Source organism: Panicum virgatum, chromosome 2K, assembly GCF_016808335.1.
Source record: "Panicum virgatum strain AP13 chromosome 2K, P.virgatum_v5, whole genome shotgun sequence".
Taxonomy (NCBI): Eukaryota; Viridiplantae; Streptophyta; class Magnoliopsida; order Poales; family Poaceae; genus Panicum; species Panicum virgatum.
Genome location: NC_053137.1, coordinates 49,560,468 through 49,587,289, shown reverse-complemented (window position 1 = coordinate 49,587,289; position 26,822 = coordinate 49,560,468). Strand labels below are relative to the sequence as shown.

The 26,822-nt window shown below is 46.2% G+C and overlaps 2 protein-coding genes across 4 annotated transcripts; one reads left to right on the top strand and one right to left on the bottom strand.

Moving 5' to 3' along the window:
• The first annotated feature begins 3,356 nt into the window (after window positions 1–3,356).
• Window positions 3,357–4,851, top strand: LOC120696103 (protein mago nashi homolog 2-like). Its single transcript, XM_039979253.1, has 3 exons — window positions 3,357–3,641; window positions 3,798–3,974; window positions 4,410–4,851. Exons 1-3 carry the CDS (start codon window positions 3,423–3,425, stop codon window positions 4,473–4,475), a joined length of 462 nt encoding a protein of 153 aa, XP_039835187.1. The 5' UTR covers window positions 3,357–3,422; the 3' UTR covers window positions 4,476–4,851.
• Window positions 4,852–16,059: 11,208 nt separating this feature from the next.
• On the bottom strand, window positions 16,060–25,102 carry LOC120682349 (MYG1 exonuclease-like). Of its 3 annotated transcripts, none has more exons than XM_039964209.1 (8): window positions 24,791–24,932; window positions 24,411–24,687; window positions 23,712–23,858; window positions 23,333–23,431; window positions 17,614–17,805; window positions 17,357–17,476; window positions 16,891–16,962; window positions 16,060–16,508 (listed from the first exon to the last, which is right to left on the bottom strand). In XM_039964209.1, the coding sequence occupies exons 2-8, from the start codon at window positions 24,612–24,614 to the stop codon at window positions 16,290–16,292; spliced, it is 1,053 nt and encodes a 350-aa protein (XP_039820143.1). In that variant the 5' UTR covers window positions 24,615–24,687; window positions 24,791–24,932; the 3' UTR covers window positions 16,060–16,289. The 3 variants fall into 3 exon arrangements, with proteins under 3 accessions (XP_039820143.1, XP_039820151.1, XP_039820135.1); XM_039964217.1 differs by having other exon boundaries at window positions 24,411–24,677; window positions 24,791–24,918; XM_039964201.1 differs by having other exon boundaries at window positions 24,411–25,102.
• Window positions 25,103–26,822: the final 1,720 nt, after the last annotated feature.

Here is a 26,822-nt window from a genome sequence, read left to right as displayed (position 1 = left end):
GAATTGTTACCTGTGGTCATGGCGTTCGACCCGATCCAATGCTGACGGCACAGGATACAACTGCCTTTGACCGAAATGTCTCCTGACTCTGTCCGGGCAGTGAGCCTCAATGTAAACGTCGTACACCAACGCTGTAGTTGTCATCCATAAGGCCTGGTCCTGAAAGCAAACCGAAGATATCCCGATCGGTGCACGAGTGTTTATAGCCAACTCGGAGTAGGGCTCCCACACGACGTCTTCAGGTGTCAACCGATCAAACTCAGCCACAAAATCAGGATAGGCCCGACGAGACTGTACGTGGGCCCACCTCTTCTGCACAAAATTAATAATAATATGTACAAATAAGAAATACAAAGAGGGTAAAACAAAGCAACAGAATTGCCAATAGAATAGTACGAGTAGCAGTCATTTCCGTACCTGACGAGCGTACCAGACAGTCCCCATGGTGGGCCTATCGTCCTCGGTGTCACCGTACATATCCAGCTCATACGGTGAGTGGTCGACAAGCGAGCGACCAATTGCTATCCTCTCGTACGACCAAAGCTGTAGCAGAATTGGACATCCTGTAAGAATTGCATTGTGCTTATTTTGCACCGATGCCTTGCAGAGGCCACGGTACGTGGCTGCAAGTACTGCTGCACCCCAACTGTATTGAGGCATTTCCTCCACAGCTGCCTCTGCGATCTCCAGTGCGTAAGGCACAAGCACCCTATCCACATAGGCCCCGTGTGAGTTGTTGAACATTATGTATCCAAACAACCACAACAGGTATGCCTCAAGGGATCGAGTGACGCTATCATCATCAGCATCATGTGCCAAATTGTCGGGCTGCATAGAAAAGATGAACATTTATGAGTACGAGATCAATTATAAAATAAAACCATATTTGCACTAGTCAAAAGCATAACTCTAACATTAATCGTAACAAAACAAGGTATGTACCTGGAACTGGAGGATCCATGCCTTGGCAGGGCCTGTTGCTTTTGGGTGCTCTTCTACATCAATCGCGATGTCAATATTTACAAAACGCTCTTCTAGATCGTCCAACCACGTAGGCGGGACGACACGAGGCCCTACGGCATCCCCACTGATAGGAAGACCCAGCAGCATCGCAACGTCCTGTAGGGTCGGTGTCATCTCCCCACAAGGGAGGTGGAAGGTGTTTGTCTCAGGCCTCCATCTATCAACTAGAGCCGTCAGTAGGGACCTGTCCAGCTGTACTAAACCACTCTCAGCAAGACGACCTATAGTAAGAAGACCAGCCTCACTCAACCTGAAAAATAGAACGATCAAATGTAAGTACATTATGTACGAAACGTGTACGAAACATATACGAAACAAATGAATTTTTAAAAACATAATCCGACGACATATCACCTGGGCACCCATCGTGGCTCAACAGGAATAAACTCCGCTGGTGGACGTGGACGCAGCACGTTAAGTTTCACGCGCTGAACCACAGCAAGAAAGGACCGGTGCGACGAGTCTATGACTCCGTCAAGTAGAGCTGGCGTATCTCCGGCCATACCTAATACAAAAAAATATAAGTTTTCTGCATTTTCTATAATTTTTCTGCATTTTTCTAATATTTTCTAAATTTTTCTGCATTTCCTACAATTTATCTGAATGTTTCATATACTTTTCTAACATTTTCTACAATTTATCTAAATTTTTCTGCATTTTCTACAATTTTTCTACAATTTATCTTAAATTTTCATAAACTTTTCTAACATTTTTTTGCATTTCCTACAATTTTTGTACAATATAATTTTATAAATATATTTTTCTAATATTTTCTCGTATTAAACAACTACTCAATACCACAAAATTTGTTAGTAAACCTAATTGGTTTTTCTAAAAACTAATCTTAATTCTACCTAAATTATATTAAAAACATTACCTAAATCGCTAAAATATCATTACTGCTGCTTACACTAATTATAGAATTAAACATACAATAAATTTAGATCGAGGAAGTTGAGAAATATTTATTACCTGCGGTTAGAATCCAAAATCCGGCAGGGCTTCGCCGTTACAACTCCCTCCCTCACCCCTCCTCTCTCCCTCCCGCTCTCTGGATGTCGTGGGAAGCAAATGAGGGGGGAGGGGGGAGGGGAAACCTTTTATATAGGAGGGGGGAGCCTGCCGCCCAGTGGAGTGGCGGCAGGGGGCCTGCCGCCCGGCAGGGGGGCGGCAGGCTCCCGCCAGGGGCGTCCGCGCAAATAAAATTTTTTTTACAAATAAGTCCCTACCGCCCTCCTGGGGCCGGCAGGCCCCCTGCCGCCCCCCAGAAGGGCGGTAGGGGTACAAAACTGTAAATTGTAATATTGAAAATATATTTTTGTAAAAAACGAAAATAAAAAATATAAAAATATAAAAAGCGCGCTCCTCTCTGCCCCGAGACCCTGTGCACCGCCGCCCCTGTTCCTCTCGTTGTCCGTCCGCCCCCTTCCTCCGTGGCCCGTGACTCGGCCACCCAATGCCAGATGCCCAAAATAGGCGCACGGGGATGGGGCACGATCGCTCCTAGGCCCGCCGCCGCCCTGCTGCCCCAGTTGTCAAGTACCAGGACACTGACGCCCCAGCTTCTAGGCCATCTGCAGATCTGCTCTTATTTTTGTTAATGTGTGATGAATTGAGATTGTGGTGGGATGTATGAGACTAGTTTATTTGTTTTCTCAAATATGATGTTGATATGTTGCTTGTTGGAGTATAATTTATTAATGCTGAGATATAGATGTGCATTCATTGATATAGGTAGAGGTTCCTGCGGGTACATTGGCTTGCCCGCGGGTATAAGATATCCGCGGATAGTAGATTCGAACATCATTTTATACCCGTGGCGGATTGCGGGCATGGGTTTGAGCTCGCGGATATGGGTATACGACGTGTATATCCGCGCAAATTTTGCCCGTTGTCATCTCTATCGCTGCATGCCGGAAAAGAGATTAGACCTGAGGAGAGAGGTAAGCCGTATTGATTAATGTGTCTAGTGAGACGGGGTGAGGGGAACAAATGAGTGGACAACACATATATGGTTGGAGTTTATGGAGCATATGACGTCACATGGGCATACACTTTTTTTTTCCATATTCGGACTGCCGCTTCTTAGTATTACCATAATTTTTTTAATTCAATGGATTTACTTTTTTAAAAAAATTGTCAAAGTGGATTTACTGGATTGGTTACACGGCTCTCCTGCCTGTTTCCTTTACGCTTTCGGGCTGTAATTAATGGGCCGCAAGGTCAACGGGGCCGGCCGAGTTTCCTTCAAAGCCCGAATCAAACTCAGGTGTCATGTCCAATAAGAAGAGAAAGCCGGGCGGCCAAAACCCAAATTCCTCTCGACTGGAATTCGAAAGAGAGAAAAAATCCTCTCGATCGACTCGAAGAAGCCAACCAAAGCTGTCGTGGCGGCGGCAATGGCGACGGCCGGCGGCGATGCGGAGTTCTACCTGCGGTACTACGCGGGGCACAAGGGCAAGTTCGGGCACGAGTTCCTCGAGTTCGAGTTCCGCCCCGACGGCAAGCTCCGGTACGCCAACAACTCCAATTACAGGAACGACATCATGATCCGCAAAGAGGTCTTCGTCTCGCCCTCCGTGGTCCGCGAGGCCAGAAGAATCATCCAGGAGTCGGAGGTTTGTTTGCGGTTTCTTCGTCTCCCCTGATTCGATTTTTTTTTTCGTTCTGCCTACTAGGGTTAGTGCTCGCCTGCTCGGGTTTATTTGCATTGATGAGAAGGCAAAAGGCGAGGAGAGAAAAAGGCGAGAGTTGATTGGTTAATCTCATCGCAGGTTATGAAGGAGGACGACAGCAACTGGCCTGTGCCGAACCACATTGGCAGGCAAGAGCTCGAGATCGTTATGGGCAACGAGCACATCTCGTTCACCACCTCCATGATTGGCTCCCTTGTCGATGTTCAGACAAGCAGGGACCCCGATGGCCTACGCATCTTCTACTACCTCGTTCAGGTTTTGCCCTCAGCTAGCTCCTTGCCGTGTCTTACGATTTCAGATGCTACTAATCTTTAATTAAAGTGAAATTACGCGCACGCATATACATGTAAGATAGTTGATGTGGCCGATGGCCTGATGCCACCTTTAAATGATACTTGTTTTTAAAATTTAAATTGAAAACAGAACCAGCAATAGGTTGACAATGTGTATGTGCCAATGCTTGTTTAGTCATGATAGTTTCAACTGGCACAATTTAGGGAGCGAACTGTGCTCTAAAAGATCTCGATTTCAGAGAACTGTGTTTTGTAGTTTCATGTTATCCGAAAGCATGTCACGAGGCTGAAAGTGTTTAAATCCTTTTGGAACTTGTATTTTTGCAATGCACAGCGCATGACATCTACATGGGATCTTCGTTTCTAACTTCTTTCCCCAATTTCTCCCCCCGTGCAGGATCTCAAGTGTTTCGTGTTTTCGCTGATCAACCTCCACTACAAGATCAAGTCAATTCAGTCCTGAGCTCCATCCCTCGCCTAACTGTGTTATGGTACTGCAAGCTTTAGGGATCCCTGTATCATGTACGATCCCATGAGCGACAGGATGCGCTCGGAGCACTGGGCGCAACCTTTCGACACTGCCTGGGCTTCTTGTTGGGATTGTGCAGACTGCGTGTTCCGAGATATCTGTGTTTTTTTTAATGGTTTTCAGTTGGGTGGAGTTTATTAGCATGAGCTAATTAAGGTCATCTGCCACGCGACTTTTTTGGGTTTGTCAATCCAGTTGCTTACTAATAGGGTACTAGTATTCATTTGCCAAGTGCTGGCTGCTTGTAAAGGTACCAAGGAACCTCTTGAACAAACCTTACTACTACATAGTAGGGCTAAACCAAACCTAATTCCTGCCATGAAAGCTTGGTTGCTGAATCTGTTATTATTTTTCTTGCTTATTTCCTTTTCTGTGTTTTTCTGTTGTTACTGAACCATTTCCTACTTTATTTTTTAATAATAATTTCACAGTAGAGGCATGTCCCTCCTGTTTTCCTCAAAAAAAAAAGTAGAATAGTGGCTCACCGTTTGACTAGTCACTGATTTCTGGATCTGGCCTTGTTTAGATGCAAAATTCAAAATTTTAAAACTATCACATCGAATGTGTGCGACACATGCATGGAATATTAAATTTAGACGAAATAAAAAACTAATTGCATAGTTTGCTTGTAAATTAGAGACTAATCTAATGAGTCTAATTAGACCGATTATAAACTAAATTGCTATAGTAACACATGCTCTAATGAAAGATTAATTAGTCTCATTAAATTCATTCATAGTTTACGGACGGAATCTATAATTTATTTTGTAATTAGTCCATGTTTAATACTTTAAATGTGTGGTGGCATACCCTATGTGATATTTACGAGTTAAAGTTTTTTTTTTATCTAAACAAGCTAGTCTGCATTGCAATGGCAAGCTACTCTGCAATGGCTTAACTGTTCATCCTCTTCTACGGCAAGCTACCTGTGCTGCACTAACAGAGCAATTCAGCTCCAATAAGTCTGGGTGTGTTTAGTTCCCACAAAATTTTCAAACTTTCCATCACATCCATCACATCTCCTATCACATCGAAACATTAAATATAGCAAATAACTCATGCATGGAGTACTAAATGTAGTTAAATAAAAAAACTAATTGCATAGTTTTGATGTACGTTGCGAGACGAATTTTTTGAGCCTAGTTAGGTCATGGTAGGACAATATTTACCACAAACAAACGAAAAGTGCTACAGTGTGCTACAGTGACTGATGTGACTTTTTCTCCCATTTTCCCCTCATCTAAACACAGCCTCTGTGGAAAAAATGAGGCTGGGGCAGTTGCCAGAGGAGATCGATCGGATCCGTCAACTCCACAGTTCTCATGGATTAATTTTTTTACTAGGAGAAAGGGGAGTCCCCCATTTTCATTTCAAGTCAAGGAAACAAAAACAGATGAAAAGGGCCTCCACACCTAAAGTTTTAAAATTGACTATGACTTATGCTTCTACGATTGATCCAAGTTAACAAGCCGTTACGTGTCACATTATTGCAACCTATGGTTATCCTTCCTTTGCACCTCACATGCAAGGGCCTCCACACCCAACTGATTGTTCCATGGCATGAATAAAGGCTAGGAGCTTACCGAAGCCCGGCCAAACCTGCAGCTCCAAACAGATGAAAACCACGCTAGCTGCTGTAATGGCTCAACCGCTCATCATCCCTTCGATATAAAACATGTATCTAGATCGGACTCGTGCATGTAACTAGTCTAGGTCCAACTCCTCTAGTCCTCTTGCATGTGTGGTTCCAGTGTAGTCTCGATTAAGACAATGAAACCGAGTAGGACTAGCACACTTGTAGATCATCCATATATAAGGAAAGCCACGGCACCCACGAGGGCAAGTCGTTCCACAAACTCTCGCAGTACAGTACTCTAGCCTCCGGTACGGTGTAGATCAGTGTTGCGTTGCTGTTCACGATGGCGCGAGCCCTCATCACCTCCGGAGCTTCGTATAGCAGCGGAGGGGGCTGTGCCGCCGGCAGTGGTGGCTGTGCTGGCTGTGGCGGCGGCGGAGGCTGTGGGGGCGGAGGCGGCGGCTGCGGTGGTGGAGGATGTGGCGGCGGCTAGAGGTGGTCGCGTGCATCAGCTGGCATGCAGTTGCAGACTTGCATTGCGCTTAATTTTTTTTTTGAGAAAGCAGTGCGCTTAATTAGGAAATAGGAAGCCATGGACAGGGTTGTTGATCACCAGCTGGTTTAATTTGTAAGGTCAATGATCTCTTGCTATTAGATTGATGTACTGGATGCTGCTAGTAGGATGGCAAGGTAATAATCACCTGTTTATACAGTGTAAAAAGAAAACAGAGACAGACTTGAATTGTCACTTAGGGGCTAGGGCCCGAAGTCCAAATGCAAGTTTTTTTACGGAATTATATTACTAGGACTTTATTACTCAACTGTTCATGGGCGACTTAAATGATTGTTGCACGGTGGACGTGGGAGGTAAAATTATGCATTGTGACCAGGTTGAAGAAGAAAAGTTACTGAGTCCGGATCCTCGCCCGATAGCGATACGTATACACGCTGGTACATCATCACTATCCCAAAGGGAAAAATATTGAACTACAGTCTACAGCGAAACGAACCTGCACGTGCCTCAATTGAGTGGTGCGCCATGGTAAGCGGAACCGAACCAACCACGGGTACCGGAAGGGAGGAGGAGGAGGTTGGAGCAGGGTTAACAATTTCGGCGAAATTTCGCCGAAATTTCGGAATTTTTTTCGTTTCCGCTAGTTACCGGGATTCGAAATTTCAGTATTTTTCGGAAAATTTCGTTTTCAAATTCAAAATTCAACAAATTTCGACCGAAATTCACCGAAATTCGCCGAAATTTACCGAAATATTCCGAAATTTCGTTTCCGGTAAACACCGGGATTTGACCGGAAAACGAAATGGTTAACCCTGGGTTGGAGTACCTGGTTCATGGCGTCAGGGTTGGGGGAGCCACCGTTTCACCATGGCAGCTGCCAGCTGGCGCGCCAGAGGCAGAGGTGGCGCTTTGTTGAGGCTGCGGACTTGCGATTCTCTGTTTCTGTTGTGCGGCGGCGAGTCGGCGTCTTTGTTGGGGGCTCGGGGAGCGCGGTTTTCTCCTGCTTTTGCCGCTGTCTGTGGTTGTTATTTTTCATCCAGGGTGTGTTTAGTTCCCACAAAATTTCCAAATTTTTCATCACATCCATCACATCTCCTATTACATCGAAACATTAAATATAGTAAATAACTCATACATGGAGTACTAAATATAGTTAAATAAAAAAACTAATTGCATAGTTTTGATGTACGTTACGAGACGAATCTTTTGAGCCTAGTTAGGTCATGGTAGGATAATATTTACCACAAACAAATGAAAAATGCTACAGTGTGCTACAGTGACTGATGTGATTTTTTCTCCCCTTTTTCCTCTTATCTAAACACAGCCCCAATTGAACTTTAGTCCTCCGGATTTGAATTTTTTTTACTATAAATTTCGGTTACCCAACACCCAAGGCCCAAATCTCGGCCCACCGGCAAGATGACCGACGGCCGATGATGTTTCCAAAGCCCAGCGTCCTCAATAATTCCGTAAGCCTCCACACGTGAACACGACGGGCGGTTTTTTTATTTTTATATTTTTTATTTTCGTTTTTTACAAAAATATATTTTCGATTTGGAAATTTACAGCAATATACCCCGGCCGCCCCGCTGCCGGGCGGCCGGGACCTGGCCACCCGGCAGCGGGGCGGCAGGGACTTTTGTGCAAAACCTTTTGCTCAAATATTTGCGCGGAGGTCCCTGGGGCCGGTCGCCTGGCAGCGGGGCGGCTGGCCCCCCGGGCCACCCGGCTGCTGGGCGACCGACTCTCCTACCCATATATAAGGGTTGGCTGGTCCCCCGTCCCTCATTTGAATCACTAAAATTCCAGAAACCAAGAAAAAAGAGGGAGGGAGGGAGAGCGGCGAAGCCCTGCCGGATTTTCGAGCCGGCGACTGCAGGTAACCAAAATTCTTCTACGCTTTATAAATAGATTATGTTGTAATTATTTTTGTTGAAACAGTAGATTACTAATTAATTTAATTATTGTTAGGAGTGATTACTGATACATTTAGGTGCAGTTACTTGTAATGATTAGCGTTGATACAGTACATTTAGTGTTAGATTAAGTATTAGAAAGTACTAGAAAATTGTTAGAGAAGTATTAGAAAGTCTTAAAAATTGGAAGATAATATTAAAATTTTTAAGAAAATGTTAGAAAATTGTAGAAAATATTTTGTTGAAATAGTAGTTTAGCAATCAGTTTAATTATTATTATGAGTGATTAGTGGTACATTTAGGTGTAGTTACTGATAATGATTAGCATTGATATAGTATATTAGCAATCTGATTGTTCACTTGTGATTGCCAGGGCTCAACACCATGGCATTCTCAGGATCCACCTACATTCCATGGAGTAAGGTGACGGAAACAGTCCCTCAAGGAGTCCAGGTGCCTATGTGTTTTGCGGATCCTTGTGCAAACTAATGAAATCAAGGGTTTTGGGGGATGACTTTGGCAAGAGATTCTTCATGTGCGAGAATTACGAGTACGACCCACTTAAGCATTACGGCAAGGACCGAGCAAAGGTACTACAAAACACTATCAGAGTTTGTCACTTTCAGATCTAGTAATGACTTCTAACATGATTTGGGGAAAGACTCCACCGCCTCTATGTGATTTCTTGTAGTTGTTAGACACCGAGCAATCTCAGCAGGATAAGGACCACGTGGAGCGTCAAGCAAGGTGGGCTGCACAAAGGTGGCAACGAATGCTGCATGAAGAACAGATGGAGGAGAAGCGCAAAAAAAACCAGGAAGAGATTCAGAAGAGGAACGTCAGAAGGCAGAGGAACGTGAAGCTGATAGGGAGAGGAAGCGAGAGAGGGCCCGCCGTGCTAAGGAAGCAGGGTCTGAAGCTATTAGGAAGGGAAAATATCCCCGGTGCACTCAGTAAAGCACTACCATATAATTCCGGCATTTTACATTTCCTAAAACATGTTAGGTTTACTCACAATACGAGGTTATCGTGTTGCACATGCCATGCTTTTTATTGTTCAAGTACCTAGTAGTACGAACGTCTTAGGCCTCTGCTTTGTAATCGTAGCATTGTTTACAAAACTGTATTGCAAATCGAAAATTTATGATTCGTAACTATTCTTCTATTTTCCTAATTGAACCAACTTACACATTTAGAACTACAACCAAGAAATCTTACTACACAAATACCTTTGTAATATTACATGCTACAATCTGGTACAAATACATATCCATACATCTGGTTCAAATACATATGCACACATAACGAAATCTAGACGCGACGGGCTCCAAAATCCGGAGGCAATCCATCGGTGGGATTTCCAGAAGGTTAACCTCAGCACCAGCATTATCTTTTTGCATTTTAGGGCACTTCTTGTAAGTGTGGCCATCTACTCCACACATGTTGCATCTTTTTTCTTCTTTCCTGCCTCAGACTCATCCATTCCGTTACGGATACGAAGTGTCTGCCGTCGACCTACCTCTCTCCTAGCATCTGGATTGGGAATGTACATTGGAGAGATATTTGGTGTAGTGAATGATCCCAGACTGCCTATGCCATATATCTCATGGCCCCAAGTGTGCATAGCGGTTTCTTTTCTGCAATATTGTGAAACAAAAACCCCAGGATCCAACCCAGATTCTGAACATGCCGCAATGACATGGGAGCTTGGTAAGTGGAGAAATTGTGGCTTCTTGCATCTGCAAAAAACCTTGCCTTCCGGCGTTATCAAGCAATTCTGAACGACCCTTTGTCTGCGGACACCCTACCATGTCCTGTCCTTGCATGAAACCTCAACCTTTGATCCTTTGTGCCCATGGAGACCACTCTGTGATATTGAGCCTTTCCAATCTTTTCTTTCATGTAGTTAGTGACCCTATTACAAAAAATCACTCCTGGATCATTAAATAAGACAGCAGCTGCCTGGTACCGCTCTCTAAAGTACCTTGTGCATCCGTACATGATGAACTCAACTATGCCAACAAGAGGAAATCCATGAATATGACGCATTATCATATTGTAACACTCTGCGTGGTTGGTTGTCTCGATCCCATATCGACGACCACCAGTGTCGTATAGAATTGACCACTTCTCCTTAGGTGCATCCTTAATCCACTGTGTGAAAGGTCCGCTGCGGGAACGTCTCCGGCTGGAGGTTGATGCCTGTTCCTTTAGCAGCTCGGCGCACATGTTATCTAGCACCTGCCACAATGCATCAAACTTCTGCTGCTGATTCTGAGTGCACAATCTCTTGAACAAATTCATAAGTTCCTTATTCTTGAAGCGCTCATAAAAGTTTGCAACCATATGCCTTATGCACCACCTACTCACAACATCTGACCATAGAGGAGGCTGTCCTTGACTTTCTTCATGTAGTTGCCTTATTGCTGCTAGAAGACCAGCATGTCTGTCACTGATGAGGCAAATATCAGGCCTTCCAGCAACAACGAGAATCTTCACACGTTCAAGGAACCAGTACCAGCTCTCTGTGTTCTCATTCTCAACAAAAGCAAAGGCGATGGGAACCACCTGCTTGTTGCAATCAACTCCAATCGCTGTCAGTATTGTCCCCTTATATCTTCCTGTCAAGAATGTGCCGTTAATACATAGAACAGGAAGACAATACATAAATGCCCTCACACATGCACCAAGACAGAAGAAAGCACGAAGCAGAAACCCAGGTCCCCCATCTAAACTCGGTACAATGTAGGTATCAGCCGCACTTTCAGGATTTCTCTGCACAATTGCTGACAGCATGTGAGGCAGGTTATCATATGATGCCTCATATGTGCCGAATCTCATCTCAAACACTTTTTGTTTTGCCCGCCAAGCCTTTGCATAACTGATTTTGTATTGAAAACGGTCGTCGATGTCCCTAATTATCAATTTTGGCTCATAATCAATTTTGTCCAGAATCACCCCATACATCTTCTTGGCCACGAAAGTTGATGTGATGTTACAGTGAGTTTGCGCAATAGCAGTTAATCTACATGTATGTGGTGTAACAATTGAACACTCTTAGTGTGTCTTGTACTTGCCCTTGTAGTCATGTACTCGCCATGTACAGTCGCTATTGACACACTTCACCTCATATTCTTTGCTGCTAGACTTCACAACTCTGAATTTCTTCCTCAACGATATAACCTAAAGCTTCACAACATCTTTCACAGCTTCAATGCAAGGATACTTTGCCCCCTGCACAACCTCATTCTCTCTGTATTCGTACTCATTACTCCTAATATCCTGTATCACTGGATTTCCAAAACCCTTGTCTCGCCATTCACCTAGCAACGGGTAGTCCTCATCGTCTGATGAGTCCCCACATTCTTCCATCATTCGAGCCTCTTGGTCTTCATTCTGTACAGCTTCCACTATTCCAGGTATCCGCTCCCCCTCATCAGCTAAACCTTGCGGCTCAGGTTGAATGACATGCACGTTCTGATCTTCTTTTTGTCCTACCTGATCAGTCATACCTTGCGGCTCAGGTTCTGTGACATGCATGTTTTGATCTTAATTTTTTTGTTCCACTGCTTGGTTCATATGAGATGATGTACTTGTTGACCCTTCACCGAAATGAGCTGTCTTCTGGTGAATCTGAATTAGCATTGCAAGAGGCCACCCGCGGTCAAGAGCTGCTTGCATGTAAGTCTGCCATTCTTCGGTGTTTGCTATAAGCATCAACTCCCAGAAATCCCCTTCAATTCCTCAATTCGTCACAGTCTGAACGGTTAGGAAATGAGTCTTTGGATTCACATTGAATATCTCGTGAAGCCATTTGCGTATGGAACCAAAACTTATGTCTAAGGGTTTATCTATTCCGCACCCTCTTCGTTGAAAAGAAGATAGATCTACTCCATACGCATCATGAGAAATATATCCGTCACCATAATGAACTTGAAAACGAAGCTTACTCGACATATCTGGACACACAATCATAATATTAAATTGATTGCTAATATACTGTTTCAACAAAAATAATTACATATATAATCTATTAGTAAAGCGTAGAAGAATTTTGGTTACCTGCAGTCGCCGGCTCGAAAATCTGGCAGGGCTTCGCCTCTGTCCCTCCCTCCCTCTTTTTTCTTGGTTTCTGGAATTTTAGTGATGCAAATGAGGGGGTGGGGGAACCAGCCAACCCTAATATAAGGGTGGGAGATCCGGTCGCCCTGCAGCCGGCCGCCCCGCTGCCGGGCGACCGGCCCCCCAGGGACCTCTGCATAATTTTCTCCACGAATTTTTTTTTCACAAAAGCCCCTGCCGCCCCGCTGCCGGGCGACCGGCCCCCAGGGACCTCTGCGCAATTTTCTCCACGAAATTTTTTTCACAAAAGCCCCTGCCGCCCCGCTGCCCGGCCGCCCGGCAGCCCGTATATTCCTGTAAATTTCCAAATCGAAAATATATTTTTGTAAAAAACAAAAATAAAAAAAAATAAAAAATAAAAAAACCGCGACCACGACGGCACAAGTTAGCCCACCGCGCGTCAAAAACCCTCCGGCATAGAGCCGTGCAAGCGGAGCCAAGGCAGCCGGCAGCAGCCATCCGGCCGGCCAGCGGCCGCTCGTCAAGTCAGTCCGAACACAATGAACTTCTGCGCGTCAGGGCAGCCACGGAGGCAGGACCCAACCATACTTTTTGCAATTTAGCACTTTTTCTAAAAAAAAATACATTTGGATTTTTGGGCGAACTAAATGCAAGATTGAACCCTAGGGTTGGCGCCATGACTCACGGCGGCGCTGCAATGCGCCGAGTATTTCCACGTGAATGCTAACATGGAGTGGGTTTAACAGCATGAAGCCAAAGAGTCACGGCGCCGTGGTGTTGGAGCGTGACGCTAAATGGAATTGCGATGCAATGTGTTATCAAGGAGCCACAGGCGCGCCGCGGCGTGGGAGTTATATCTCGGAGCACGGCGCCATGCCAGTTAGTGCCGTGCTCCAACAACACAGCGCCAAAGGCCGCGGCGCCGTTGTATAACAGTATGGCGCCGTAATCTTTGGACGGTGCTATTAAACCCGTTCCATGTTGGCATCCATGTGGGAAATACTCGGCGCCGAGACGCCATGAGTAAATGTGATTTTTTTAAAAAAAAGACTAAATTGCAAAAAGCAAAGAACGTGGTAAAATCAGTCCAGTAGGCGCATAGTATACCACAATTCTCTGTTTAACTTTTAACATGGCGAAGAGAACCTTTCATGCATGAAGCAAACAAGGTTGCGTGGCACAGATGCTTTTATGTTAGTTTCGTGGTTCGTGGAGCCAAGCTCCGTCGCCTGCCGTGACCAGGTCCCGTCTGCACCGCGTAGTACTGCCGCCGTTTCGTACTATTAATTCCATCTCTAGTTAATCATTGTTACCTGCATTGATCCCTAATTAATTGCTTTTACCACGTCCAACCTATCCATTTCCAAGACATAGTGTTATATAATATAGGAAAGTCACTGAAAACGAATTTTGGTCACTGAAAATATAATTATTTTCTGAAATATTTAACAGCTGATTGCCACGTCCAATCGGTCGTCGTCGATTGTACGTAGGGACCCCGCAGTTTCCCGAGCCACGGCGGAGGTCCCGTACTCCCGTTCCTTGGGCCGGGTCGCGCGCCGCACGCGTCCTCGGCGCCCGTACAACTTCAACGGTCATAATAGTTGAATGGTCGCCAACTTTTAGTCGTGTTTGGCTATGTGTATATATGTATGCCCGGTATGGCTTTGAGATATATATCAATAGCCTGGCTCGGCGCGTCGTCCCGTCCAGCCATCGTGGATCCCGCTGCATTCTCTAGCTAGCCTCTGTGCGCTACCTGTGTTGATCGTTCGTAATGTCAGGCAACAACACGCCGGTGATCGTCGCGGTCGTGGTTTTTGTTGTCGTTGCAGTCATGTCGATCATCCTTCGGATTCTGTGGGTTGGTTACGGACCCGCAGGAAGAGGCGGCAGAGGCCATGGAGGTGGCGGTGGCCATCATATCTTCATCCACGGTGGTGGCATGGATGATGGAATAACGGGAAGCGGCGGCGGTTTCGAAGGCGGAGGTGGAGGTGGCTGTGATGGTGGCGGGGGCGGTGATGGCGGGGGCGGTGGCATGGGCTGCTAGAGGTTGCAACGGCTACATATGCAATTACGTATACAGTAAGAAAAACATATATGAAAGCTATATAACATTCTTACATGGCTTTATTATAATTTAATTTAATCCTCTCTACATCAAGGAATAATCCTTTCTGTACATAATATATAGTTGTTTGGTTGTTGTTAGGCTACCTGGTGTTATTTGATTGGTGTAATAGAAAAAATACTAGTACCGGGCCCTATACGAGTTGATATATTCCGCTGCTCTTTTTTATTAAATGTTGTCTCATTAATTAGCACTTAGGAGTAAGAATGCCTCTCTCTCTCTCTCTCTCTCTCTCTCTCTCTCTCTCTCTCTCTCTCTCTCTCTCTCAACCATGGCTAACAAAGAGCTACTGTAGTTTACAAGTTTCTTCCTTTATATAGGAGAGAAATGCACGTCCCTTCAGCAGCAAGACACCGTAGCCTTGCTGACCATGTCGGAACTCGGTGGTGTCCGACAAATTAAGCAAGTAACCCGCGTAGGCTTACTATTCAACACGGCGAAGGACCTTTCGTGATGAAGCAAACGTGTATACGAATAAAAGGACCCAGCGCGCGCGCACGACGGTTCGACGAACTCTGCGTCGGCGTGGCGTGGCCCGTCGTGGCGAGTCCAAAGCTGAACCGCCTCGAGGCCAGTCGACTCCATCCGAGGGGCACGAATTGAGGAACGCGATACAGCACCACTGCAACGCACTATTTCTCCTATCGAAGTTACTGGGGAACAGGACTCTGCGCTTTCAACTCAGCAGCTTCTGATTGTGCCAATTGCCATCAGCAAGCAGCTTGCGCTGTCAAGCATCTCCTTTGTTTGTCAGAGTCATGTGTGTGGTGTGACCTCGCCTTCCTTCCTTCTCAGGGCTGTCAGGATCATCAGGGAAGGACTGGTAACCGGATCCACCAAGGCGACATCCAGAGGGAGTACTTGGGTTCGCGCCAGGGCGCGGATGGTGGTGATGGCGGCAAGGACGCGCAACGGAAGGACCCTGAAGACGAGCAGCGGCAGATATCCAACCGGGATCCTGTTCTTCCTGGGGGAACTGGACGCAGCCTGCGCCGATGCCAAACGTGTCAGTGCGACAGTCCCCATGTCCAGATTCCAGAAGCACATCCCTCAACGCCTCATTAGTTTGCACAGCTCGGGCATAGTGTTGTACCAATACGACATGTATAGTGCTCCACCCTCATTTTATGTAAGTAGAAAAATAATGTTTATATTTCCTTTCAAACACTCACCGGACATTTTGATTCTAGTATAGAAGGTAAATCGACTTGATCGCCATATCTCTGTTTGTATAACAATTCCGTCTGTCAATGCACACACAATACATTGGTGACTGTACCAAAAAGGGCGACAAATGAATGAGTTACACCATTCATTTTAATAAAATTGCCGCATTCAAATCATCACCAGATTGCCCAAAAAAATCCATCTCTTCCGTAAAATGAGGACTCATGTCAGCTACGACTACAAGTCAATGATAACATGGGCAGGCCATAATTGCATAATGTGTTGCTGAAACTCGAGTTTACTAAACCAGCGCTAACATGGGGGAAGACTATTACTGATAGATGTTTTGCTTCAAAAATCAGCATTTCAGAGCAGCTCGTGCCATTTCCAACGCTCCCTCATAGGTCTTGTTGCCCCCAATGACACCACTCATATGGACAAACACACAGCCCGGAATGCCAGTTTCGGCAGACAGTTCATCGTCTCTCATGCCCCTCCACGGCAGAGCCTTTCGGCTCTCGAACCTGTCGGGAGCAACACCAACAGCTTGCACTCGCCAGCTCTGGCTCCTCACATCCTGCATTTATGTGGCAAAGTCAAATATGGCAATGGTATTTGAGTTCAAACTTCAAAGTAAACGTAAATAACAAGACTGGAAATTTTATTGCAAGTACTTCAATTCTATTCATTAGGATATGACTAGGGAGATGTTACCTTTGCTTGTAAGATTGACTATGAAGCTAAAGATCAGAGAAGATAAAACATTGGGGGGAACAAGCAATACCAATTATTACACTTAACAATCAGCAACAAGTAAAAATAAGTTAACAGTATTTTGTTTAATGGCTGAGAAACAATTAGTTCGTGGATAAATGTAATCTGCTACATGGCATCGTAAGTGAACGAAGATGTGTCAAATTCATACTGAATTCTACTCTGAGAAGGGCAGGACTCCTCACCTGATACAGCACATACTTGGTCAGAGCATCAATCTTCAGCTCCTCTTCAAGCTCAAATAGATGAAGCTTCCACTGTCATTGTAGGATAATGTTCACTTGTTTGCCAAATACATGTTCAATATGGCAGGCAATCGACTTACGCATGTTCAGAGACAAATATGAGTATATGACTAGATTTAATGGTTAATTATAATTGGCAAACATAGGCCAGCTGAAGTTTGAAGGTAGTACTTAAGTACTTAAACCCATAATCTTTTTCCTTATCTTGGGTGCAACAATTTTCAAGGTCCCTTTTAGATGCAATGATAATATTCTGCACATGAAAGATTATAAAATAAAGCAACCAGGCAGGTATAACATTTATGGCTTCCTTCAGTATCCAAAATTGAGAGGCCAAAAAAATCAGTTGTGGATGTTGGTAAGATCAGATTGATTTGACACACACAAAAAAAGGTCAATATCTTACCGGGCAGAATCTATCCAAAACCATGATTTCTCCACTTGGGTCAACCTCCCCTCTTGATAGCAAACACTCCAGGACAATAGATCTTGCAGGTAACCATGATTTAACATGAAAGCGAACACTCTGGCATTGAAGATGGATAGTATTCATATGAAAAGAGGAGTGCTAGCAAAACACATAATCTGACAAGAGATCCTAATGAAATGAATGAACATAACACATTATTAAAGCAGTAAGGCATGACTTGAAATGTCAAATACCTCCATAAATTCACTTCCAGCTAGAATCATTGCTTGTTGAAATGCCGCATTCTCCTTCTCAGGTGACTGGTCTGGATCAGTCCAGTCTGGATTAAGACGTCCAACACGTGAAGATAAGTGTGTATTGTTCACATACTTTGGTGGTTGGTCTGTGTCATATTGATTGATTCCATTGTCAATTGCATCAAGTCCCTGTAACATGGTCAACGTATTGGGCATTGCTTCTTTAGCCATCGAAAATAAATGGTAAGATGATCACACGTGGATGAGTAAAAAAGTATAACTAGATGTGTCTCAAAAACTTTGATGCCAGATGATACTTTAGGGATTGGAGCTTGTCCATTATAAACAAACAGCAACCAGCGAATAGTGATATTCGGTTGTTGGGTCATTAACACTTTCTTTCAGATTAAAGAAGTGGATAAACCTTGCCTCTGAATACGTCAAAAGAGTTTATTCTACAATGAAGTGCTGACCAAAGTGGAACTTTCGACATTCAATTAAATAGTGGCTACTGTGATTCTCAGTTGCCTATGTCAAACATATGTTTTAGAATTCAAGAAAAAAATAGGAGCTGATGATAATTACCATTTTAAAATAAACAAATCAAAAGGACAATTCAAGGTGAAAGTGAGGAAACGCCACACCTTGCATTTCCATTCAGAGTGCCTTAAATAGGCAATTGTACATGTACATGAGCGGTGCTCCGTGGCACTCGCTAGTCACTAACAGAACCACGACTCCACTACAAACGTGGAGATCCTAAGGACTGGGCATGCCATCTGACCACGTCCAGGATTACAACGGTACAAAGGATTACAACAGAAAGTTTATCTCTAGTAGCCCCCCTCAGCCTGGACGGGGCTGCACGTTCAGGCTGGTTCTAAAATCGCTAAACAAGACATGAGGAAGTCCCTTTGTAAAACTATCTGCGAATTGAACATGAGAGGGAACATGCAACACCTTGACTTCACCCAGCTGCACCTTGTCACGGACGAAGTGCAAGTCTATCTCCACATGCTTTGTGCGCCGGTGTTGAACGGGATTAGATGACATGTACATGGCACTGACATTGTCACAATATACAATGGTAGCTCGGCGTGGTGGACGTCCCAATTCCAGTAATAGCTGCCGCAACCAACAGGATTCAGAGACAACATTTGCAATGCCTCTGTATTCAGCTTCCGCACTTGATCTAGATACTGTATGTTGCCGTTTAGATGACCATGCCACCAAGTTGTCACCAAAATAAACACAGTACCCAGATGTAGATCGTCTTGTGTCAGGACATCCCGCCCAATCGGCATCAGAGTATGCCACAATGTCATTGGCGAGGGATCGACGAATGTGCAGACCAAACTGTAAGGTTCCTCGAATATACCGGAGCACACGTTTCAGCAATTGAAGGTGTGGTTCTCTTGGATCATGCATGAATAAGCAGATTTGTTGCACAACATAACTAATATCCGGGCGAGTAATAGTGAGGTATTGTAGAGCCCCTGCCAAGCTTCTGAATTCTGTCGGATTAGAGACAGGCTTGCCAACGGAAGCAGAGAGTTTTGATTTTGTGTCAATCGGAGTAGCACAAGGGTTGCAAGCTGACATGTTAGCACGTTCAAGGACTTTATGGGCGTATTGTTCTTGAGAAAGAAGCAGGCCTTGAGATGTGCAGGACACTTGGATGCCTAGAAAATGCTCTAGTGGACCAAGGTCAGTCATGGAGAACTCATGGCGAAGCTTGTGGATGATGGAGGATAAAAACTATGAGGAGTTGGCAGTGAGAATAATGTCATCGACATATAGTAACAGGTATGTTGTGTCTGTTTTGTTGTGGAGAATGAACAGGGATGAATCGGCTTTAGAGGCATGAAATCCAAGAGAGGTTAGAAAGGAGGTGAACCGGAGAAACCAAGTGTGTGGTGCTTGTTTAAGACCATATAGAGATTTGTTCAACTTGCACACAAGGTTCGGATTGGTGGAATCAACAAAACCAGAGGGTTGTGTGCAATAAACAGTTTCAGATAAATTACCATGGAGGAGGAAGGCGTTTTTGACGTCGAGTTGATGGATGGGCCAAGAAGAAGACACAACAATGCTGAGCACCACACGCACTGTCGCTGGTTTAATTACTGGACTGAATGTGTCACTGTAGTCAATGCCAAATTGTTGATTGAACCCTCTTACCACCCAGCGAGCTTTGTACCGAGTGAGACTCCCATCAGAGTTGTGTTTGTGGCGAAAAATCCACTTCCTTGTGATCACATTAGCACCTGCAGGACAAGGAACAAGACACCAAGTATTGTTGTTCTTCAAGGCATTATATTCTTTGATCATGGCTTGATGCCAATTAGGATCCTTTAATGCTGCACGATAGTTTGCTGGAATTGGAGATATGGGAGAGGTGGAGGCAGAAAGATTGAAGTGCCGCTTGGGCACAACAATGCCATGGCGCGCTCTGGTTTGCATGTGATGGAGGGAGGACTGGTTTGGGTGTCTGTAGCGCGGCGAGGAAGAGGTTGGAGGCGCGTTCCCGGGGTCAGAGCCCTGGACAGAAGGTGGCGTGGGGTGTGCTGGAGCTGAAGATGGTGGAGACCCAGGTGCAGAAGAGGCGGGCGATGATGGCGCAATGATTGGCGAGGGAACCGCGGCCGGGCTTGTTGGCGTGCACGTAGTGGCTGGCGGAGGATGCGCGCGGAGCTCAATGATCGGACGCGGCGCAGGTGGTCCAGGCAACAGATCCGAGATGGATTGCGCCGAATTTGGTGCGGAGGGCATAGCTGTGGCCTGAGAGGAGGAATATGGGAACTGGGTTTCATAAAAAACGACATGTCTGGAAAGGATGATTTTCTTGGTGGTAAGATCTAAGCACTTATAGCCCTTGTGCTCAGGTGGATAACCAAGAAATATACAGGGTGTGCTCCGTGGTGCTAGCTTGTGGGGTGTTGTAGGGAGGAGATTTGGGTAGCATAAGCATCCAAAAATGCGAAGGTGAGAGTATTGTGGAGGCTGATGAAACAGAGCTTGGTACGGTGTATCAAGATGAAGAGGTTTGGATGGTCTGCGGTTGAGAAGATATGTGGCAGTATGGAGAGCCTCTACGCAAAATTGAGGTGGCAAATTGGCTTGGAAGAGAAGTGTACGAATGATGTCATTGATAGTACGTATTCCTCTTTCAGCTTTCCCGTTTTGTGAAGATGTATATGGACATGACAGATGGAATGTAATGCCGTGCGTGGAGAGGAGAGAGCGCAGAGAAGAGTTGTCAAATTCCTTGCCATTATCACACTGGATACATTGTATAGATAGGTGGAATTAAGTAAGGACATAGGAATGAAAATTCTTAAGCACTGAAGGGGTTTCAGACTTTGCACGTAAAGGAAATGTCCAAGTATAGTGGGAGTAGTCATCAATCAACACAAGATAGTATTTGTATCCACTGAAACTTGGAATTGGTGAAGTCCAAAGATCACAGTGTATTATTTGGAAGGGAAAGTAAGTAATTGACAAGGAACTGGAAAATGGGAGCCGAACATGGCGTCCTTTTTGACAAGCATCACAGACAGAAGGTGCACTACTTTTATTGTTACAGGGAAAGGAAAAACGGGAAATCAAATGCTGTAGTGACTGATGACCGAGATGCCCAAGCCGCCTGTGCCAAATGTCAGATGATGGAGCACATGCTGCAAGGGCAAACTTGGAGGTGTGCTGTCTGGAGTGGAATGGGTAGAGGTCGCCGCTGCTACTGGATCTCAGAATCTCTTTCTTGGTGTGAAGATCCTTTACAGAAAAGCCATTGGGATCAAATTCAACAGAACAGGAGTTGTCTTTGGTAAATTTGCGAATAGGTATGAGGTTTTTGATAATAGAAGGAGTATGTAAGACATTGCGTAAAAGAAATTGAGCATTGGGTGAATGAAGGGAGGTAGTACCAGTGCCATGAATTGGGAGAGAGGATCCATTGCCAACAAGAACATGATGAGAATTATGCAGTGAAGAAGGACAATAAATGGGCATGTTACCTTGGTGGCCAGTCATATGTGAGCTTGCACCAGTGTCCATGTACCAGCCACCATCGCCGGATGGTTGTTGAAGAGATGCGGCGTGGAGAGCTGCGATGAGGCTGTTGGTGTCCCATGACGGTGCGGCAACTGGAGCTGGCATGGTTGATGGCTGCTGGAAGGCAGGGAAGGCTTGACCAGCAGCATTGTTGGAGGGGCCTCTTCCGAGGACACCGGGGCCAGTGGCACCCGTCCACGGTGCACGCCAAGAGCCGGTGTTGTACGGGGCACTCCATGGATAGTATGGAGGCACCCAGTACTGTTGATTGTTGCCACGGCCGCCGTTGTTGCCGCCGTTGTTCTGACCGCGGCCACCGCCACCGCGGCCTCGGCCACGGCCACGCCCGCCACCACGACCACGGCCGCCGCGGTTGGAGTTGTTGGAGGAGCCGCGGCTGCCAGAGTCGTGGCGTGCGCCGGGGGGGGGGGGGTCGTTGGAGCTCGTGGCGCCATCAGTGGCAACAAGAGCCGTGTCAGTGGACGACGGCGGGTTGGACTCGGCGTAGGAGTTCTCTTCCATGATCAGGTAACTGCGTGCTTGCATGAAGGTGGGGAACTGAGGAAGCACGGGAAGGAGTGTCTTCATGGTGCCGAACTTCTCCTGGTTGAGGCCGCGGATGAGCTGGTGCACGAGAGCGCAATCCCTGACCGGCTGATCGCAGTCGGCCAGGGCATCCGCAAGAGTTTTCAACTTGTGACAATAGGCAGATAGATCACCTTGTTTGAGGCCGTGGAACTCGGCCTCCAGATGCACGGCGCGGCTTGGTTTGTTGTCGGTGAAGAAGTTCCGGATCTTGTCCCACGCAGAGAAGGCCGTGGGGTCCGGTTCCATCACCATATCCATCAGGTCATCACCGAGGGTAGCATGGATCCACATGAGAACCGTGAGGTCCTCCTGGGCCCAGGTTGGATCGTTGGGGAGGGGATTGTTGACGTCGACATGGTGGCGCAGATTGAACCGGCCGAGGACGATGTGGAAGAGGTTGCGCCAGCGACGGTAGCAGTGAGACTGCATGTCGAGGGTGATCGGCACCAGACTTTTGATGTTGACGCCGTGTGTCGCGCTAGTCATGGACGATGAGGAAGCAGCCGCGGCGTGGGCGGCCGCGTTGAAGAGGGCCATGGTGTCGGCGTCGGTGAAGATGGGCCCTGACGAGAACGAACCGATGGCGGCCGTCGTGGAGAAGCTGGAGGGCGCCGATGGTGCAGACGAGCCGATGGGAGCCGTCGAGACGGAGCTGGGGATGGCCGCCGATGCGCCGATGGCGGCGCTGGAGACGGCAGCGTGGGTATCGCTCATGGCGTCGCGGAGCGAGAAAAAAAACTCGGAGAGTGAATTAAAGACCTGAAGCTCTGATTACCATGAAAGTGAGGAAATGCCACACCTTGCATTTCCATTCAGAGTGCCTTAAATACGCAATTGTACATGTACATGAGCGGTGCTCCGTGGCACTTGCTAGTCACTAACAGAACCACGACTCCACTACAAACGTGGAGATCCTAAGGACTCGGCATGCCATCTGACCACGTCCAGGATTACAATGGTACAAAGGATTACAACAGAAAGCTTATCTCTAGTACAAGGGTTAACTTAGACATTTGCACATGATATACAAAAAAGGGTATAATGAACTATGTTGGACATGTAATCAGATTCAAACCTCAACAAAACTTTTATATATTGCATGATACAAACGGTGAACATCTTCATGGTCCTCATCAATCCCAAGCTCCTTAGCAATTATTTCCTTACCAAAATGCTGCAAAATCAGGGCAAGTTTAAATAATAAGCATTCTATTTACGCCAATTGCCAAAAAAGGAGATAAAATAAATACAAGAGTATTAATAACAATCTTTAATTTGCAACTTGTAAGCCTCGATAACCTAGCATATTAGGGCAATGTGGTGCATACAAAATGAAAGTTGTACCAAACTTCATTACGTAGATTTCACTTTGGAGGGTTATGTCTATTTGCTATTGCTGATAGTCTGGAGCTGTTACGAACGGAATTATTAATGAGCATTGTCCACACGAGTACCTTGTACACAAGTCCAGCACTGCTAAGTTTTGTGTTGAATCCATGTCCAAAAACCTCACTGAAGCCCTTCTGGTGATGATCATAGCGATGCCGGCTGGGATCATAAACACCACCAACATCAAGCACGGCGTCCAGTGTATCAAGGATCTATTGTGAAGTTCAATCAACCAGTGAGTGCAATTGCAAGATACAACAAAAAGTATTGCACTTATATATATTATGAGAACAGAGCTTGAAGGTAATGAACAAATGCAATATTGCACCATGTACACGAAGACAATTCAACAGCGTGCAAAACAGAGCAACAAATTAAGCATACATAGATCTGTTGAATTCATGTCCCAGGTGGCCAGATGACGGGAGGTAAAAAGCGGGTTCACCAAATTTCTAAGGTTTCAATTCAGAACATGTATTGCTGCGGTGTGAAATCTAAGCAAGTGCAAGGGTATGACTGATGTATTGGGGAGAGAACATCCTTATCCATTATTCTCGGTATTGGATAGCAGCATAAATTCGTTTTTTTTTTTTGAACTTGTCGGTTTCATATTTGGGGATTGCTCACCGCACCTGCCACGCGGCAACATAAATTCGTATATTAGGCACAACCTTCACTTGTACAGTCCTCAGCAACCCAAAATCATTCAAGGAAAAAAAACACGAAATGCGCTAATCGAGTCGGTAGGGAAGCGAGGAAGGGACCTGGGAGTCGCGGGTGCGGACGATGTCGGCGCCAGCGAACTGGGAGGTGAGGCGGATAAGGAAGCAGCCGAGCGCCTCGTCGCAGTGGAAGCTGCCGTTGTGTGTCCCCACCCGCTTGCTGCTCCCCGCGCCGTCGGCGGCGGCGGACGAGTAGACCCTCAGCCTCTTCGGCGAGGCGGCGGCGGCCGGCGAGAGAGACGCCATGGCGGGGAAAGGGCTCCGGATTCGGGAGCAGCCGACGCCAAGGAGAGGAGACGTGACGGCTCGCTGCGACAGCCTCCAGGCGGCGGCGAGCATACGTACGAGCGATGGGATGAGGAAGGGTTTTGAGGGGGACAACGGGGCAAGGCTTCGTGCGCGGACGCGAGCGGGGAACGCACCTGATGTTGGAATTGTAGGGGTGTAGAGGCGGCGCCGGCGGCCGCCGGACGGCACTGGTTCTGGTCGCGTAAAAGGCGTCGCGGGGAGCGGAGATGCAGGATCAGGATAGATACCCAGCAAGGGAGAGCGGCACGGCGGAGCTACGGAGCCGCGCGGCCGCGAGGGAGGAGCTGCCGTACTAGGACTGTAGCCTGTAGGAGCAGACCGGCGGGAGCGGCTGGGGAAGGCGGCGCCGCGGGGGCGGAGGATGCGAAGGGGACGGGGAGCTTCCGTCGGACGGCGCGGCTGTCCTGTCGCCTGAACCATTTCTGTGCGGGCTTATTTCTTCAATTTCGGCCCAACAGTAGTTTAAGCTCAATGGCTTTGTTCGCTTTTTTTTTTTTCCCGGCTTGTTTTGTCTTATTTCTTCTCACATGTTACTATTAAATCAGCTGAAATCAGCCGGCTTTTATATCAGCCGAACAGCCCCAATATGGCATAGAGAAACAGCTGGCGCAATTTTCGGCGCCGATTTTATATTAAAGACCATATATTGTCATACCGCATGGTGCAATATTGTCATGCGGTACGCCAGCCCACGTTCGGGGGTCATGCTGTAGGGTTTATTTTACTGTTCTTTTTTTTATTTCTTAACCTCAACATGGGTGGGTAGTGCTAAGATATTTGTAAAATTATAGTAACACGGTTGCAAATAGTTGAATATAACAGTACATCTCAAATATGTGCCAATATCGATGTAAATCAGTAGTTCATGATCGTAACGTTGAAAACAGAATAAACCGAACAAATTCTAAACAGTAGTTTCCATTTCAGTATCGTAACGGTGAGATGGTTTTCAACACAAGCAAGTGACATGATCTACAGTTCCACACACCATAGCCATCATGGAAGTCAGAGCATTTCCAGAATGAAAGCAGCTGTGTGTTTAACATTAAGCATGCGTGAAGAATCATCCATGAAGCCAATCAACACGCGCGAAGAACAAGCAAAGTAACCTCTCGTACAGTTGCGTTGCGTGGCACAGCTAGCTGCTTGTCTACTTTGGTTGTCCGACGCCGACGGGGACCCAAGGTCCATAAGGATCAAAACGGATGGAAAAAATCTCGTCCCGTCCCGCCCGTATTTCTATATTTATTCTGTCTGTTTTCGTATTTACGGAAAAATACAGAAATGGAACGGGAAGCGAGAGGGGTGTATCCCGTCCGTATTTGCAAGATCCCATTTTTAGCTGGGATAATCCCGTATTTTTTCCGTATTTGTAAAATCCGGGAAAAAATAATAGGCACACTATATATCCTCTCATATTTCTCAATATCAATACATATATTTCACGGTTTAATCATAGGAAACAATAAATATTGATAATATTTATTAAAAAATAGCTTGTGTAAAGGAGTGTCTAGTGTTACATTCATGCACAATGAATGGTGATTAATTAATAATGCATTTCGGTAGATTTTCCGGTTCCCGCCCGTTTCCGTAACCGTTATATCCCGTTTCCGCTCCCGTACCCGGCTATTCCGCTCCCGCTCTTGTTTTCCGTAATAAAAAATAGAAACGGAAATGGTTGAGGGGTTTCCCCGCCCGTTCCCATCCGTTTTCATCCTAAAGGTCCATCACCCCGTCGTGACCGGACCGGCTCCGCACTCTCTGCTAGCATTTCGATAATCTGTTCGTATTTTCCCCGCAGTTTCCCAAGTTGAAACAAACGCGACCACAAACGCTAAACATTTTGGTCGTTTTTCATTAGTCACGAGAAAAATTATATTAAAGACGCATGGCCCTGTTATATATACTGTCATCAGCTGGCTCGTGCTGTCTTCTGGACCGATCTAATTAACCAGGCGAGAGCAGCGAGCCTGTACTTCCGGGTGGATCGTTGGCGATGCCGAGAGCTCTCGCCGCCTCCGGTGGCGGAGCAGCAGCCGCGGCCGGCTTGGGGCCGCCGTGGCTCGCGATGCTCGGCGTGGCCCTGGCTTCCGTGTGGGTCATCACGGTCTCCGTCCTCCTCTGCGGCGACGACGCGAAGGA

Excerpts from the sequence above, each read along its gene's own strand:
- LOC120682349 (XM_039964201.1), bottom strand. The coding sequence starts at position 25,097 with ATGGTTCAGGCGACAGGACAGCCGCGCCGTCCGACGGAAGCTCCCCGT. Across the intron at positions 23,432-23,711 it reads GTGCTGGACTTGTGTACAAG|CATTTTGGTAAGGAAATAAT; the intron begins GTACTCGTGTGG and ends CTGATTTTGCAG. Across the intron at positions 16,963-17,356 it reads TTTTGGATAGATTCTGCCCG|TGGAAGCTTCATCTATTTGA; the intron begins GTAAGATATTGA and ends CTACAATGACAG.
- LOC120696103 (XM_039979253.1), top strand. The coding sequence starts at position 3,423 with ATGGCGACGGCCGGCGGCGATGCGGAGTTCTACCTGCGGTACTACGCG. Across the intron at positions 3,642-3,797 it reads GAATCATCCAGGAGTCGGAG|GTTATGAAGGAGGACGACAG; the intron begins GTTTGTTTGCGG and ends ATCTCATCGCAG. Across the intron at positions 3,975-4,409 it reads TCTTCTACTACCTCGTTCAG|GATCTCAAGTGTTTCGTGTT; the intron begins GTTTTGCCCTCA and ends CCCCCCGTGCAG.